At 31.7% G+C, this 18,064-nt stretch overlaps 1 protein-coding gene across 4 annotated transcripts in view; it reads left to right on the forward strand.

Annotated features, from left to right (window-relative positions):
* The window catches only part of ATG4C (autophagy related 4C cysteine peptidase), a 67,654-nt gene that overhangs the window by 27,386 nt on the left and 22,204 nt on the right, over positions 1-18,064 (forward strand). For all 4 annotated transcript variants that reach the window (XM_039888140.1, XM_039888131.1, XM_039888135.1 and 1 more), the window contains 6 exons: positions 6,078-6,311; positions 8,385-8,715; positions 10,485-10,555; positions 13,447-13,583; positions 16,386-16,464; positions 17,118-17,194. In XM_039888140.1, coding sequence (XP_039744074.1) covers positions 6,078-6,311; positions 8,385-8,715; positions 10,485-10,555; positions 13,447-13,583; positions 16,386-16,464; positions 17,118-17,194 — 929 coding nt within the window. The remainder of the gene's footprint in view (positions 1-6,077; positions 6,312-8,384; positions 8,716-10,484; positions 10,556-13,446; positions 13,584-16,385; positions 16,465-17,117; positions 17,195-18,064) is intronic.

Consider the following 18,064-nt stretch of genomic DNA (forward strand, 5'->3'; position numbering starts at 1 on the left):
ACTAATTCATAGTGATAAATAAATATAAGATCCTTAAACTCGATCATCTGTTTCCTATTATTTAATTTCTAGTAATATTAAGACAAATTTGCAAAAAATTAGCTTAACTATGCTAAACCTGTCCTGATTGCTCAGGCTTTTAAATTTATCTTGCTAACTTTCCTGAGCTACAAACTCTTCTTATATTATGCATTTTTTCCTTCCCAAATGTAAGGTATCATGATGTATGTTGTTATGTCAAAGTTTATAGTATATAAACCAAATGGTCCTCCTGGTTAGTTTTATCTTGAGCAAATACCAAAATTATTTAAAAAAAAAAATGTTTTCAGGATATCTGTGAGCTATCTGTGAGAGAAACAATTAAGGATTTTATCTTATTTTAAGTAAGCCTCATTTTTTCTTTAGATACCATGTCCCTATCTGGCCAGGGTTTTCTAGATTTTCTTATAGATCATTCAGTCCATGACAGGCCCAGAGACCATTAAGGAAAAACTGTAATTTGGGATTGTCTTTAATATACCAGTTCTCTTTAGGGACCAAAATGATTTAATGTAAATTAACAGAGATAAAGCTTTCTTTCCTAGTTTTGGGGTTGAAGAGCATCCGCAGATAATCAGTCTAGCTAGGAACAAAACTAGTACATGGAAAAAGGAAAAGAAAAGTTTTTAAGGCATATAGAGGGTACACAGACACTACAAAATAATAAAAGCTTTTTCTGACTTGAAGCCGGGCTCTTGGTCCTTGTGCTATACCCCATCTCTGCAGTTTTTAGGATCTGTGTTATTCTAAAACTTAACAAGATTATGCCCAAATGTTGTGGAGATACGATCCCAGAATTTGGAGTTTTTTGAAACATGACTTGCCATTTACTAAAAGATGGCATGCAGGAAGAAATGAGTTATTTAGAGGTGTATTAATTTTCAAAATTTGGACATTTTTCAGGTCTTGTTCTATTATTGATTTTTAATTTAATTCCATGGTGGTCAGAGAAACTACTTTTATGACTTTAATCTCTTTGAAGATTTTGAGACTTATTTTATCATCTAAATATGGTATAGTGTGGTAAATGTCTTTGTGTGCTTAAAAAGAATATGTATTGCTGAGTGTTCTATAAGGACTATTAGGTCGAGTTTGGTGATATTATGTTCAAGTCTTCTCTATCCTTGCTCTGTCCTACTTTTTCTATCAATTATTTTCAGAGGGATATTGAAATCTCTGACTATAATTGAATTTGTCTTTTTCTCCTGGCAATTCTATCTGTTTTTGTTTCATTGATTTTGAAGCCTTGTTATTGGGTACATAAAAATTTAGAATTGTCATGGTCTATTAACAAATAGATCCTTTTGTAATTATAAAAAAGATTATGATATTCCTTGGTCTAAAATCTGCTTCGTATGATATTAATGCTTTCTTTTGCTTAGGGTTACATGGTATATGTTTTCCATTCTTTTCGCATTTAATCTATTTGTGTCTTTATATTTAAAGTGTGTGTCTTGTGGGAAGTAGATATTCAGGTCTTACTTTTTTATCTAGTCTATTTTCCACCTTTCGATTTAAGTTGTTTAGGCTAGACACATTTAATGTGATTGTTAATATGGTTAAGTTTAAGTCTGTCATCTCAATATTTGCTTTCTGTTTGTTACTCTGTTCTTTGTTCCCTTTTCTTCTTTTTCTGCCTTCTTTCAGATTGAGTATTTTTTGATTCCATTTTATCTCTGTTGGCTTTTTAGCTTATAACTTTTTATTGTGCTATTTTAGTGGTTACTTTAAGGTTTTAGTATACATATTTAACTTATCACAGTTTACTTTAAGTGATGTTATGCCAATTCACATATAGTATAAGAACCTTACAGTAGTGTACTTCACTTCCCCACCTCTGGTCTTTATGCTTTTGATGCCATACATTTTAGTTGTTAGTATGATATTTTTGCTAGGTATAGGTATAGATATAGGTTGATGATTTTTAAAATATTACCCCACTATCTGCTTGCTTGTTTCCAGAGAAATCGGATATCATCTGTATCATTCTTTGTACTTAATGTCTTATTTTCCTTCTACTTTTGAGATTTTATTTTTTTTTAATCATTAGTTTGGAACAATTTGATTATTATGTGCATTGGTGTAGTTTTATTTGTTTCTTGCGCTTGACTTTTGTTCAACTTCTTGGACCTGTTGGTTTATAGTTTTCACAAGATTTGAATTTTTTTCATCCATATTGTCTTCAAATATTTTTTTCTGTTTTCCTCTCTCTTTTCTCCTTCTGGGTCTCCAATTACAGATATTTTAACATGGATGAAATTGTGCCACAGCTCCCTGAGGCTCTTTTATTTTCTTTTAATTCTTTTTCCTCTCTGTTTTAATTTGGACAGTTCTTATTGCTATGTCCTCAAGTTCATCAGTCTTTCATTCTTTTCCTCAGCAGTGTATATATATATACAGATATATATCTGTATCTGTATATATAGCTAGATATATACAGATACAGATATATATCTGTATATATATATATATATCTATACAGATACATACACACACACACATCTAGGAATGTAATTGCTGGGTCATAGGGTATTCATATGTTCAGCCTCAGTATATACTACTAAATAGTTTTACAAAATAATTGTGCCAATTTATATTCCTACCAGACGTGTATGAATTGTTCTCACCTCACCAATATTTGGTATTTTTCCCTTTTTATTAGAGCCATGTTTTAATTTTAATTTGCATTTCTCTGATAATTAATGAAATTGAGCATATTTTTATAAATATTTTTCAATTTGGATATATCTCCTATTAAGTTATTTGTCTTTTTTCACTGATACCTAGGTTTTCTTTATATATTCTGGATAGGAATCCTTTTTTTTTGGCTATATCTTTAGGAAATGTCTTTTTCTACTCTCTTACTTTTTTACTTCCTTAATGTTATCTTTTGAAGAACAGAATTCTTAATTGCAATATAGTCTAATGGATTTTTTAAATCTCCTTAAATGGTTAGTGCCTTCTGTGTTCTTTTTAATAAATTTTTGCTTACTTTAGGACATGCAAATGTTTTCTCTAGTATTTTGAATTGGTCATTTCTCTCTTTCTTCTCTTTGATTGTTTTTAAGATCAGCTGCTTATCTTTGGTGTAGATTTCATTCTATTTGGAATTCTTAGCTTTCTTAATATGAAAATTTCCCAGCCACTTTTAATTACAGTTGTTTCTCATTCTTCTTATTCCCTCTCTATTAAATTCTCTATCTCTGATAAATCTTTCTGTTAGATTTTTCTCCATGTTTCTGAAATTCTTCGGTTTTTCATATTTTCTATTTTGTCTTTCTGTGCTGTGTTCTAAGTAATTTCTTTAGTTCTTACTTTTGGTTTCTAATTATCTCCTGAGCTGCATGTAATTTTCTGTTTAATCTTATACCAAGTTCCTGTTTTTAGTTATTGTAGTTTTCATTTCTAGTAGTTCCATTTGGTTTTCTTTCGTATGTGCCTGGTTAATTTTAATAGTCTCTTTTCTGTAATTTGTCCACCTTTCAGTGTCCTAATTTTTTTTAAACATACACATACTTGTTTTATCTCATATCTGACAGTTACAATAGCTGTAATCTTGGAGGCCTTGTTTTGCAATTTGTTTTACTTCTGATTATTTTTCATATTAGCTTGTTTAATTGTGATTTCTGATTGTGATAGTCAGCCTTGACTAAGCCCTTAGTGTTACTAGCAATTCTCTTCTATTTCCTTTATCAGCTTTCTTTCTCATTCTTTGTAGTGGTTCTTTCAGACAGTCCCATTCTTCATAAAGCTCTCAAGTCTCTCCTGTCATAAAAAACAAAAGCAAAGCAAAACAATTAAAAAAAAATCCCACTTTTCTTTTGGTTCCATTTATCTGACATTCATTTAACAAATGTTTGTTGCACATCTGCCATGGACTGAACTCTGTGCTCAGTGCTGAAGGTTCAGAGGTGCAGAAAATAAACATAGTCCTTTTCCTTTACTGTACTTGAAATCTGGAGGGGAGGGAGATGTAGATCAAAAACGTTATATGGTCATGCTCCCTCTAACGATGTTTCAGCCAACAACGGACCACATATACACAGTGGTCCCATAAGATTATAACGGAACTGAAAAATTCTTATTGTGTAGTGATGCTGTAGCCATTGTAATGGTATAATGCAGTGCATTACTCTTGTTTGTGGTGATGCTGGTGTAAGCAAACCTACTATGCTGCCAGTTGTATAAAAGTATAGTACATAATATATACAGTACAAAATACTTGATAATGATAATAAATGACCATATAACCCGCTTATATATTTACTGTACTTTTTATTGTTATTTTAGAGTATACTCTACTTATAAAAAAAAGAGCTTGCTGTAAAACAGTATGCCATGGTACATTGGCAGCAGCCTCATATATCTCGTGTTTGCTTGTCTCTTGATTGCATCATTTTTTCGTATGCTTGATTTAATCTCATGTTTTGTATAGTGACATACTGTCCAGGCTTGTAGCCTAGGAGCAGTAGGCTATATCATTTAGCCTAGGTGTGTGGTCAGCTACATCATCTAGGTTTTTGTAAGTGTACTCTGTGATGTTTCCACAACTAAGAAATCACCTAATGATGCATTTCTAAAGATGTATACCTATTAGGCGACACATGACTGTAGATATTATAAAGATTGTGAAAAAGAAAATCAGTCAAATAGTGGAATAGGAGGGTTAGCATTATAATGGCAAATGAACAGGACAACAAAGTTCTTTTAATACTAGTAGTTTTCCAATAATACTTAGAGTAAATATTAAAAGAAAAGTAGCTCTTAAGAGGATAAGGAATTAATTATTTCTTCTAAGTAAGAAATTAGGAACTATATATTTGGTAAACCACAGGATGAGGTGTTAGAGTTATGCACAGTTGTATCAAATTTTAAACAAATTTAAATGTCTCTAAAGTGGAAATTTGGGGCATATTTTTAGTGCCATGTTCAATTTCCAGACATTTTTATTTATAATTAACTTCAAACTCTAAGACTGAGAAAAATTCATTGATAATGGGCGAATGGCATTTTTATTATCACTGAAACTATATGCCGCAACTTAGCTTTACTTAGTAGATATGAAGTTCGGATGATTGTAATTTTTCTCAGAATGGGCTTGAAGGATAGATACAGGAAGGATGAGGAATAAAAGCATGATAAAACTGCTTGAACATCCTCTTAAAGGGTATTGGAAATTAAACTCCATGGAAATGAGGGTTGTATGCAGATTTATCTGTCCGCCACCCACCCACCCAAACTAACCAACATTTATTAGGATCTACTTGTGCTAGGCACTGTGTACCTGCTGAGATTGTAAAGGTTATTAAGACCCTCTCTCTGGGAGTAATCAAGGAATGTTAGTTCATTTTGAGCACTAGTGTTTTATAAATTATTGGGCATACAGTGACCATAGCTTTCACATAGAAATTATATTAAGAGTTAATCAGTTTAGAAAGCCTTTAAAAGTGCTATATGTGGGTGGCAACAAGTTTTTAAAAATTATATTCCCATATAAAAGGATAACTATATTTAAGAATTTTATGTTTTTACTCTTTAGCTTGTTAGTTTTGATTTTATAATTTGAGTATAAATATTCATGACGATTACAGTGTGCACATTTTATTTGATTTTTAGAACTAGTTTATACACATTTTTACATATTGACAATCATAGTATTTTATTTGCAAATCTCATTTTAGAGAGCGCTAATATCTATATCCTGAGCCAAATGAGGCAAAAAGAAAAGATATTTTTACATTATCCTCTCATAAAAGAGTTGATTATATTTGGAATATAGGATATTATTATTAACAACAGTATTACTGATAATACCTTATATTAGTGCTTGAGTGTACAAAACATTTCAGCATTCATTCTCAGTTGATTTTCATAACAGCCTAATGAGGCAGAATAAGATTTACTGTCACTTAAACAGAAAAAAAAGGATTAGAAAGATTGTGATATACTCTATATCTTATGGACAGTAATGGGAATATAATACCATTATTTACATTTCTTGGCATTTATTTAGACTAGTTTATATTTTTATTTTGTAGATGAAAATAAACTGTTACATGCAAGATCAGGATGTACAATAGAAGACCATGTAATTGCGGGAAATGTAGAAGAATTTCGTAAAGATTTCATTTCAAGAATATGGCTGACCTACAGGGAAGAATTTCCGTCAATAGAAGGCTCAGCTTTGACAACAGACTGCGGTTGGGGCTGTACATTAAGAACTGGCCAGATGCTTTTGGCTCAAGGACTCATACTACACTTTCTTGGTAGAGGTAAATCCAATCTCTGTGTTTTGGGGTTTTGTTTTTTTAATTTGAACTTCAGCTTACAAACTGCATAAAATTCCCCGAGGTTAATTTTTTGACTCCTGAATGTCTCCTAAAGTTGAAACTAACATATTGCATCATTATTAAATTAGGCTAGGTGTGACTTAACATGTAAACTTTCGTGATTTTCCTTTCCAAAATACAGGTTAAACATACCTATTATTCTTGGGTACTACTGTGACTTAAGTAAGTTCAATTTTCAGTAGAGTTTTTTGTTATTATTTGTTTCTTTTTGATTCAACTCTCTGGATTATCTCCAGTTTAGTAAATCCTAGTCAGGTCAATGTGGTGACTTTGAGCAGATAGTTAATATTTTTACATTATTTAAATCTTAAGAATTTTTACACTGATTTCTTTATTTTTTTCTCTATATATACTTTAAAATTATTTTTATCTTTATAAATATGATTATAATCAGTTAAATTAATTAAGGATATTTTCTATAAGATCATTGTACTTAATCTTTTAGACTCACAAAAATGTCATGGATGCCTAACTTACATGTATCTGTTTATTTTTCAAATGCGCAACCTTTCTTACCATTTTTATTAGTCCATTTTTTTAATAATGTGTGCATTGTGGAAAGATTTTACTTTACCATTTTAGGCTATTATATATCATTTTTATTAAATGTTACTATTTTTGTGTGTTTCTCTGAATGCATGGCAAATATTTAGTAACCTTTTTATAGGGATTATTGATGAGATCTTGAGAGTATGTTTATTCATAAGTGTGGATAATGCAAAGAAAAAGAATTGAAACAGTTTTCATAGCTCTGACTGGGTCTCTGAATCTGACTCATTTTATTAAAAATGCGTGGGAGTTTGCATCCAGGGAGTGGATCTGATTAATAAAATCACTCTGAAGTTCTCAGCAAGGTGATGAGGTAAATCAGGAGAAACAGCACAGAAAGGATGGGTTGCAGCTCTCATCGGCTGGTCAGTCCCAGCAGAATAAACTCGGTCGCCTCAGGGCAGTTGTCCTGGGGAACTATCTTCATCTTCATCTTCTCTAATAAAAGAATAATTTTTAAGATAAAAAAAATTACATGTGTGTTTGGGGACTGTCTTTTTATTAAAAACAGTGAACTCATGGAAGTAGTTGACTTTTTTGAGATCTTTAGTCTTTAATGACTTCATTTTTTAACTTTTCATTGACTAGAGAATTGCCATTTTTCTTTAAACAATGATTACGTTATCCTGAAAGGATATATGAGAAAAAACTATTTGAAAAGAAATTTAAAACTTCTATGATCAGGCTTTTATTTTAACATATAAACAACAAAATCCACTTTTAGAAGTTATTCTCTCATGAATACTCCGAATGTTAGTGCATATGTTTATTATACCTTTTGGGTGGTCCGGACTAGATGTCTGATAAGCAATATTGGTAATGGAATACAAAAATATTTAGTCTGTCTTAGCACTGTCAAAGAAAAAAAAGAAAAGCATATTCCAGAATTGCCCATGTGTACCTGAGTTTACTATTTTTCTCTCTCTTTTTTTTTTTTTGTCTTTCACTTTGGTAATTTTTTTTGTTTATATGTAATATAGTCCCATTTTAGAAATTTTAAGAACTACAGAAGAGTCCAGAATCATATTACCACTCAAAAGTAAATATCGATCTATTGGCATATTTTCTCTGCTCATACCTTTATTTGCTTTTTAAAGAGCTTTGTTGAGATATAATCTATATATTATAAATTAATTCATTTAAAGTGAATGATGTTTTGGCTTTTAATATTTTTACAGAGTTCTGCAGCCATCACCATAATCTAATTTTAGGACATTTTTATCATCCCCAAAGAAACCTCATACGCATTAGTATTTATTCCCAATACACTCCCCTGCTCCATATGGAGTCAATCTGCTTTCTGTCTCTATGAATTTGCCTCTTTCTGAGTCTACTATTTTAGTTCAGTAATCCATATGAGTCTAAATGCTACATATTTATTTTAGTAGAATTGTTAAAGTCTAACTCTTTAAAAGATCTGAACACCTTGCTTTGGAACTACTATAGCTTGGACCTGGCCTGATGCTTTGAACATTGACAATTCAGACTCTGAATCATGGACTTCTCACACTGTAAAAAAATTTACTGCATCATTTGAAGCATCGCTTTCAGGGGAAAGAGAACTCAAAACCCCAACAATTTCTCTGAAGGAAACAATTGGGAGATATTCTGATGATCATGAAATGCAAAATGAAATTTATCACAGGAAAATCATCTCTTGGTTTGGTGATTCCCCCTTGGCTCTCTTTGGCTTACATCAACTAATAAAATATGGAAAGAAGTCTGGGAAAAAAGCTGGAGATTGGTATGGACCAGCTGTGGTTGCTCACATTTTAAGGTAAAATTGTTTTAAAATCTTTCATTTTACGACAGAGGCCCTCAGGCTTAGAGATACTGATTTTTTTGTAGTGCCTACATGTAATTGGAACTTTTAAAGTCTAAGTGTATGAGACTATTCATAAAGGAGATTTTATGTGCTAATAGGGACAAAGCGAGACATTTGCCACTCTAGTTACATTTAATTTAGCTACTGATAAATTTTTCTTCTTTTGCTCATAGGTGTAGCTATCCAAGGGCTTTTTCTAACAGGGTTTTCATTAGACTACCGTATTGCAATGTTCTAAAAACTAACAACTCTTTCAACCTTGGAACATGCAAAACATTACAGTTTTTTTTTAAATAGTATAACCTGGGGGCTGTAATATACTGATAGCATAATGAAATGTCAAGATCTAAAATTGATGTTTTCAGCATTTCTTTGCACACATCAGATTCTTGTGAATTGTAAATGTATGAGACTATTACTATTATAATTTTATCATAGTAAAAGTAGAGTCCGTGACATTCAGAGTAGTAAGAAAAAAGTCGAAAACCTCATCTTTTTATGTGCCATTTATTTGGACACTACGTAAGTTTTTTTTAAATTGTCTTATTTGTTGTATGTTCCATTATTATAAACTGAGTCATCCAAGTATAGTATATTGTAGTAAATTCAAATTATTACAGTTTTTTAGCATATTCTATTAAATTGCTTTTATATTTTATAGGCCAGATGCTTACAATTGAAAAAGTATTTGCATAATGTTGTTAAGCAGATTGTTAATAATATCAAGTCCAGTTTGGTATGACATTTATAAAAGCATAATCATAAAAGCATAGGTTCTACTCTTAAAAATGTTATGTTCTGTACCCTAGAGATCAGAAAACTTTTCCAGTTAAGAGCCTGATAATAAGTAAGTTAGGCTTTACAGGCCTTATAAGGGCTTTATTGCCCATTTTTCTTTTCTTTTTTTTTTTTTTTAAACAACCCTTTAAAACTATAAAAACCATTCTTAGCTTGCAGGCTGTACCAAAAGCAGGCTATAGGTTGTATTTGGCCTGTGGGCCATAGTTTGCCAATTCTTCTTCTCTACTAACACATATAACTATTCATAGTAAAGCCTATTAAGTTAAAAAATTATAAAGATCCAGTTAAATAAAAATACTTATATTTCCACAGTTTGTATAATTTTCTTTTACAGATATTGTGTGCATGTTTTTTCATATCATGTGCACTGTTGAGAACATTATACTCACTTAGAAATAGATCTCAATTTGCAGTTTTACTTATAGAATTCTAAGACTCAAAATTAGGAGATTCATTTGTTCAGGTCACAAAGGTTTTTCAATGAAGGAAGAAAAGTCATGCTATTGTTTAAGGAAAAGAAAAAAAACTTTCATAAGTTTGATTGTACCAGAACAATCAAACAATAATGAACTACTAGTCAGTAATGTAAGTTAATATGAAGCAAACTTTGAAGCATATTGTAATATCGTTGGTTAGAAAATGTTTAATATAGCCAGGAGAGTAGTTGAGAGAAAATTTGGATTGGGAGGACCAGGGTTTGTAGTTTTATACCCAAGAAGTTTTAAAATATATATTTTTTCAATTTTGAAAAAACTGACCTAATTTCTGACACCATTCAAATGATAGTTTTGAAAGCAGACTCTATAGATTAAATAGGAATGTCAGGAAAATGATGGCTTTCTTTCCTCTTAAATTAATTTTTAGTTACCAATTAGAAATATTAGTTAGGATTTTAAAAGATCATGCTTGTTATTTCTTAGAAAAGCAGTTGAAGAAGCAAGACACCCTGAGTTACAAGGCATAACTATTTATGTTGCACAAGATTGTACAGGTAAGGAATGTATATAATTTTAATTTTATCTGTTTATTTGGTCAGACTTCACATATATATTTGGCTTATCCCAATTATATTCTAAATGATTGTGGAGGTAGAGACCACATCTTAGACATTTTTGTTTTTACATAGCACCCTATAAGTAGCAGGCACTTATTAATATTCTTTGATATACTATGAATTATTAGTTGCAATGAAGTAAGTTTCTAAAGAAAATTCCAATATTTAAAATGACTACTTTAAGAAAGTTAGATGGGAAAATTTAACATAGGTATATACTTAGGCAGCAGAAAATACAAGTTACCTCATATTAACACAAGCATCACTGGAAATGCAGTTTCAAAAGTCCTAGTGTATAGTGCAGAGTCCTAAATACGTAAAACCATGGGAAGAGATGCAATCACACAGGAAGAGAATACAGAATAGGAAGAGGAGGAAATGAATGGCAAATGGAATCTGGTTACATTTCTTAATTTAAAAACTATGACTTTTCATTGTTTCTAGTCTCAAGTTATTTTAGCATATAAACCCATAAATCCCTTTACAATTTGACCTGACCTATATTTTCAGCACCACCTCCCAACTCTCCCTTCTATGTTGATACACCAAAGTGCTGTCAACCTTCAGCTCATTACTTGGGCAAACTGTTATCATCTTTTTTTTTATTCCTGTGCACTTATTATCGCCTCTGCCTAGAATGCCCCTTCTTATTAAAATGCCTCTTGTTAACTGTCAACTCATTCTTTACAAGTACCCTTAAAATTAACACCTTTGGTAAAGTCTTTCCCAACTCCCATTAGGCAGAATTAATTTTTCTGTGCTCTGTAACATTTTGGAAATACCTCTATTAAATGTTGCACTTGTAAATTCACTTGTAATATCACCTTATGATGATTTCTTTCTCCCCAAAAGATCAACGATTGTTAAGGTAGCAGGATAGGGAAAGGTATCAGAATCCCTTGGTTGGGAATCATAGCTATAGTGAGCCTCTCTTATGGAACTGAACTTTTTTATAACTCTTACATATGTTGGAAGTGGAGGAAAAATACCAAAATGATTCAGCCAAACAATTTGGAATCAAGATATTATTTGCTTTTGTGTACTTCCCCCACACCCCATGTCAACAAATAGTAGGTTCTCAAATGTGTATTGAATGAAGATCAAAGATAACATTTCATAAGGGACAAATTGTCGTATATGCCCATGGAAATATTATTATTTTGTGTTACTTGTGGCAGTATTTGCTTCTGGAGGAAATAGAGCCCTCTGAAGGGAAACAAAAAGAAGGTTTGTCCATATTTGTTACTACCTAATCCTTCCGTTTTCTCTTGAATTATTTCTCTTAGGCTCCAATACCCATCATTCTACCAAAACTGCTCTTAACAATAATTTCATCTTGCTAAATCCAGTGGTCACCTCTCAGTCCTCACATCACAGTCTGTTAATAGCATTTGACATAGTCGACCACTTCCTCTTCCTTTTAACATTTTGTTTACTTAGTTTCCAGGACACTCTTCTTCAAGTTTTCCTTGTTTACCGCTTCACATTCTCCTTTGCTGGTTTTTCCTCATCTTGATCTTTAAAATTGTTGGTATTTATGTTTAGCCATTAGACTTCATCTCTTCTGTGTACATGGATTTGACTTCACCCGGTGTCAGAGCTTTGCAGTACCATCTGTATGCTGTCAACTCCCAAATTTATAGGTCCATCCTGGACCTCTCCCCAAATCCAGGCTTCTGTTATGTCCATAACTGCCTACTTATCCTCTCTGCCTGCATGCCTAATTGATATCTCAAACTTAGCATGTCTAAAATTAAATTCCCAAACCTCCTTCTTACAGTCTTTTTATGTCTTTGTAAATGGCAACTTTCTTACTCTGCTTGTAGTACCAAAACCCTTCAGTTTGCCAATGATATTTTCCCCCTCTCACATCTTACATTTACTATATTAGGGAGTTTTTTTTCCTTCAAACTAATCACTTTTCACTGCCTTCACATGCCCATCCTATGACCATTCCCTGTCTTCATAATTACTGTATTTGTTCAAGTCACCATCATCTCTTGCTGGATAACTGAAATGCTTTTTAGCTCTTCTCTGTGTTTCAGCCTTTGCCCCTACAGTCTATTATCAATATAAGAACCAGACTAGTAAAGTATAAGTCAGATCAGGGCTTGTCTTTTCTAAAAAAAAAAAAAAAGTCTTCAATGGCTTCCCATCTCACTTAAAGTAAAAACTGAAGTCTTTACAATGGCCTTTAAGAGTTCACATAACCTGTCTTCATTCTGCCCCAATATGTAACTCGATCTCCTCATTTTTACCTCATTCTTTGCTACTGTACTCCGTGCTCACTTCTATTCAGAGGCACCAACTTCTTGTTCCTGGAATATGCTCACTGTGCTTCTGCCGTAAGGCATTTGCACTTGGTGGAATGCTCTGAAATGCTCTTCTCCCAGGTATCTGCATCACTTGTTTCTTACTTTCTTTAAGTCTTAACTTAAATGTTAGTTTCTCATAAAACCTTGCCTACTACCTTATTTTAAATAGCCTCCTCTCAGCGTTTCCTATGTATCTTTTTCCCTTTGTTTTTCTTGGAGGCACCTATCACCATCTGATGCATCTTGTCTGTTTCTCTGTATTAGAGTGTATGTTCTCTGAGGTCAAGGATTTTACTCCATTTTGTTTACTGCTGAAGCCCCGTGCTATATAGTAGCTACTCAATAGGTATCTATTGACTGCATAGATCAGGTAGGTATTTTTGACTTGTTGAGACTTTGATAGTAATTAATGTCAGCGATCAGATGACTGGCCAGTGTGGGGAAAATCAGGGTAAAAATCTTTCTGAAAATCATTTCTGTAAAATTTAATATATATTCATTATGTTTTTTCAGTTTACAGTTCTGATGTAATTGATAAACAATGTGCTTCCATGGCTCCTGATATTTCAGATGACAAAGCTGTAATTATTCTAGTTCCTGTTAGACTTGGTGGAGAAAGAACCAACACTGATTACTTAGAGTTCGTAAAGGTAGGAAATGAGTTTTTTAAGACAATGCTAGCTTATATGTAAAATACAAAAGATTTGTGATATTTTATTCTGTTAAATTAGTAGTGATGACTTTATAGTTGTAGATTATAAAGTTTAACATTAGAGATTTTTAGTTTCAGATCAGATGTGATTTGAAGAGTACAGTGTTATATGACAAAATGAAAAGCCTTTTAATCTTTGTAGGTAATCTAGAAAACACAGATGCAGCAGAAATCATTATCTGTAATATGTCTATAGTTCCCATGATCCTTATTTGTGATTTTTAAAACTATGTATCTTTGTTTATTCATAAAATCCACATTAAACTATATTGAGTAATTATTAAAACAGACTTTTCTGTTACTGCTACGTTATCTCTTAATTTATTTACTGTACCACCATAAGGTCGATAAGTTAGAATGAGTATTTATATAAAGAGAAACGATGAAGATAATGTGGGAGAAGGTTCCAACTTTGTTTTTTTTTTCATTTTAACCAGTTAAAAATATGTTCTATTTCAGACACTCAATTTTTTTTCCCCAAAAGAACCTGTCTAATTATGTTATCTTGTTTTGGGCACCAAGGCATTCAGTTCAGTTGTCACAAAACTTTAACTTTTGAAATACTTAATTTCTGGTTAAGATTATAGTATTTATATTATTTTCACAGTTTAAATAAAATATCTCATTTTTTCAAGGCCAGAAATGGAATTCTTTTTTGAATAGGGTGTTATGGGATATAGTAATCTTGAAATAAAGTCTAGATTTGTTTTTTATGATTCAGTAACAGTTTGTTCCCTACTGGAAGCATTAATCCCATATGTATATGTATATGGTGGAAAATATCTCCTCAAGATAAACTATGCTGATTCTAAAAATCTAGAGCAGTTGTTTTAAATACATGATATATGGAAATCTTCTAGCTGGTATATTGGCATTTTCTGATAGTTATCAAAAATTTGCAGGCACACTTGTTACTAATAATACCAATACTATAATATATTGATAATGTCCGAATATCCTAGGGTTTTGATTTCTAACATGTGAATTCTTTAGTAGAGTTATTGGTGGAATGTGAGAAGTTATGAACCATTGAATCCATTGAGGCTTCTGGCATGTTGTCATGTCTCAGTAGGTTCTAAGCAAATCTGAACTGGATTCCCTCTGCCTTTTCTACTACCATGAGAAGATTAGAAACAGGCAATCTTGGAACTGGCCCCTTTAGCCAAAACCCCATTGCTGGTGGAATGGGCTGCAGATGGCTTTGAGATATGTTATATCAGTTGAGGGCTTTCCTATTTGGTGGTATTGATAGTATTTATCAGAAGGCAGGACTGCCTAATGCTCTTGAGTGGAGCGTGACTTGTGAAATGAACCATGGTTAGCTGTTAAAGTGATCCTAAGTACCTAGCATCTAGGAGTTGATCAACAAATTTACTTGTTTGCTGTGTGTTTTAATTACAACAACCACATATTACTTGTAAGCAAATAATTAAGCTTAAAAAAAAAAACCCACAATGGTTTGATTATTTTTAAAGGAAAAAAATTTGTTTATATATCTTTATTTTTATATCTTCTAGATTTCAAAACATCCTCTCATTTACAAGAAGGGAAGTTTAAATACTGTTGTTAAATACTTTGGGGGTTTTATAACATACACTTTATTAGTGTTTTCTAACATAATATATATCAACATTAATGCAGGAACTATTGACAAGACATTAATTGATTCCACTGGACATGTTTTTAATTGACTCCACTGGACATGCCTTTTTTTTTTTTTTTTTAAAGGTATAGAGTTATTTGGCCCAGCTTAAATAGCGTTCTGCTTAGAAGAGATAGTAAAGGGCATATTAAATTATTTATTGTGATATCCCTGACACTTTAAGATAAGTAAAATAAATTGGCATTAAATACAATAGTAAATGTTATTTTCCTTGGATTAAAATGTTTTCATTGGTCTTTATATTTATTCTAAATTAAGTAGCATAAAAAAGCTGTCAAGTAAATGCCATTGATTATAAAATGGTTTTTAGTTTGGGATTCTAAGACTCAAGGTTCAATGAAAACATTAAAAAGGCCAAAGAACTATTTCTAGCATTTCAAAAAGTCAGATGAATGTAGGCTATAATCCTAAAAGCAACAAATGAACAGGACAAAGAGACTCATGGATATGGACTATAGACTAGTGGTTACCAGAGGGGATAGGGGAGGCAGGAGCGGGGAGGTAGATGGGATAAAAGGGATCAAATATGTGGTGACAGAAAGAAACCTAACTATGGGAGGTGAACACTCAATGTAAATATATATATGCCTTATTGTTAAAATGTACAGCTGAAACCTGATTTCGTTAACCAATATCACCATAAAAAAATAAAAATAAAAATAAGTAAATAAATAAAAATTTAAAAAAAAAAAAGGCCTGATGAAAGTACTACAGTGATCACAATAAGGCTGTTCCAGCAACTGAAAGGCCAAAAGTTTTGGCTTTGGCAGGAATTTTATCGCTTTTATGTGGTAATGTTGTCTATCTCTATATCTGGCACACTGTAGTTGTTTAATGTTGTTGAGTGACATGCTGATCAGAATATTTGATTTAGCCATGTTAATATTGAGTGACTTAAAGAAAAAGGAAAGTAGTTTGATAGACAAAAGGATTTCAGAACATGAGGGTAAAAGTAATAAAAATAAAACTGGTGGTAAAAAACTTGAGAATTACTGATATTGGTAATACAAATTTGGTTGTTTTGAATAATTACCATTTGTCTCTTGACTCTAAATCTGAATTAATTTCTTTTGGCAGGGTATTTTAAGCCTTGAATATTGTGTGGGAATAATTGGTGGCAAACCAAAACAGTCATATTACTTTGCTGGATTTCAAGGTTAGTGATTTAGTAAAATATATTCATTGTTTTCTTTTAAAAGTCAGAAAGTTAATATGGGATCATCTGGAAGCAGGATGATTAACAGAGCAAAATGAGTACCTTATAAATTCATCAGTCCTACCATAGCCACTCATTTGTCATTTGGTCCACAACATAATTGGATTCTGTAAAATGTATGTTTAATTTCTGTTATTGCATAAACAAGGCATAATTTATTGGTTTCACTAAACTTCAGAAGACATCGCTTTCACATTCTGGCAGTTGCTATTTACATATTTACTTTTTACCCGGTTTAGTGGTGCTAGTTGATAAAATGACAAGCAATATGTTCTTCCTGTCAGGATAAAGTAGTGCAATACATTTTTCATGTGCAAACTGTGGAATATAATTGTGTGTTTGTGAAAGTAATTTTATCACCAAAAATTAAATGACAATCTTATCACTTTATAAAAATTCTGCTTATACAAGCATATTTGGTTATGCAAAAGTTAATTTGTCCTGTGCAAACCTATGTTTCAGTCAATGATTATCAGTCTGGCAAGCTGTGACTCCCAGATTTTTTTCAGCTATTCTACATAGAAATTGGATTGTAAGCAGTGTAATAATAAGGTGTTTTTTTGAATTACTTGTCTTCTGTTTTGTCCTTGTAGATGACAGTTTGATTTACATGGATCCTCATTACTGCCAGTCTTTTGTAGATGTCAGCATAAAGGATTTCCCTCTTGAGGTACTATGGATTAAGAGCTGTTTTCTTACCATATGAAGCAAACTCTATTTAGAGATGTGTTAGGTAGCTGTGCATTTATGGGATGAAAATTACAGGTTAATAATATTTTACTGATTTATAAAACTATAACCCACACTATAGTCAAAGGTTAAATAATTTGTAACTGAATTTTAATTTATGATATACTTTCTTCTCCATTTATCTTTGTCTCTAGCTTGTTAGATACTCCAGCCCTACCAGAATAAATGATCAAACCTCTAAATAATTTTGTAGCTATACAACGGAAGAGTACTAAAGAATAAAAATGTTAGGCATGTTTAAAAAAAGAAAGGGTAAAAAAAAGAAAGAAAGATGATGGAGTTGAGTTAGAATGACAAGGTATCTTAAGGAGACTATTTGCTACATTACTTTGCTTTGATTGTTATAATTAAATCTTAGCCTATGGTTAAGAAGTTTTCAAGAATTTAGATTTCTAATATTTGTTTTAGCTTTGATTTCTTACAACTTCCTTTCCTATATGTCAGTCATTTTGTGATCCAGTATTTTAATTCAGAAAATTTGAGTGTACGTAAGTGAGACATGTAATTATTAGATTGATTTTTTTTCTTGTTTTCTCAGTTGATGCTTTTAAAATAATTTTAATCACTTGAATGGCATGGATCACTAATTCTCAAGGACTAGAAAAATTGGAAATATGGTTTAGTACTTTGTTTTAATAATAGCTTGCTGGTTAATCGTAATACCTAATCGTATTTAAGGGGTAGATTATGAAAAACAGTTCAACTGCAAGATTAAAATATGGTTGAGAAAGATACATTATAAAACATTATAGCATCTTTTAGAAACTATTATCTCAACTAAAGTACTAAC

This window comes from Pteropus medius, unplaced genomic scaffold (assembly GCF_902729225.1).
Source record: "Pteropus medius unplaced genomic scaffold, Ma_sr-lr_union100, whole genome shotgun sequence".
Lineage (NCBI taxonomy): Eukaryota > Metazoa > Chordata > Mammalia > Chiroptera > Pteropodidae > Pteropus > Pteropus medius.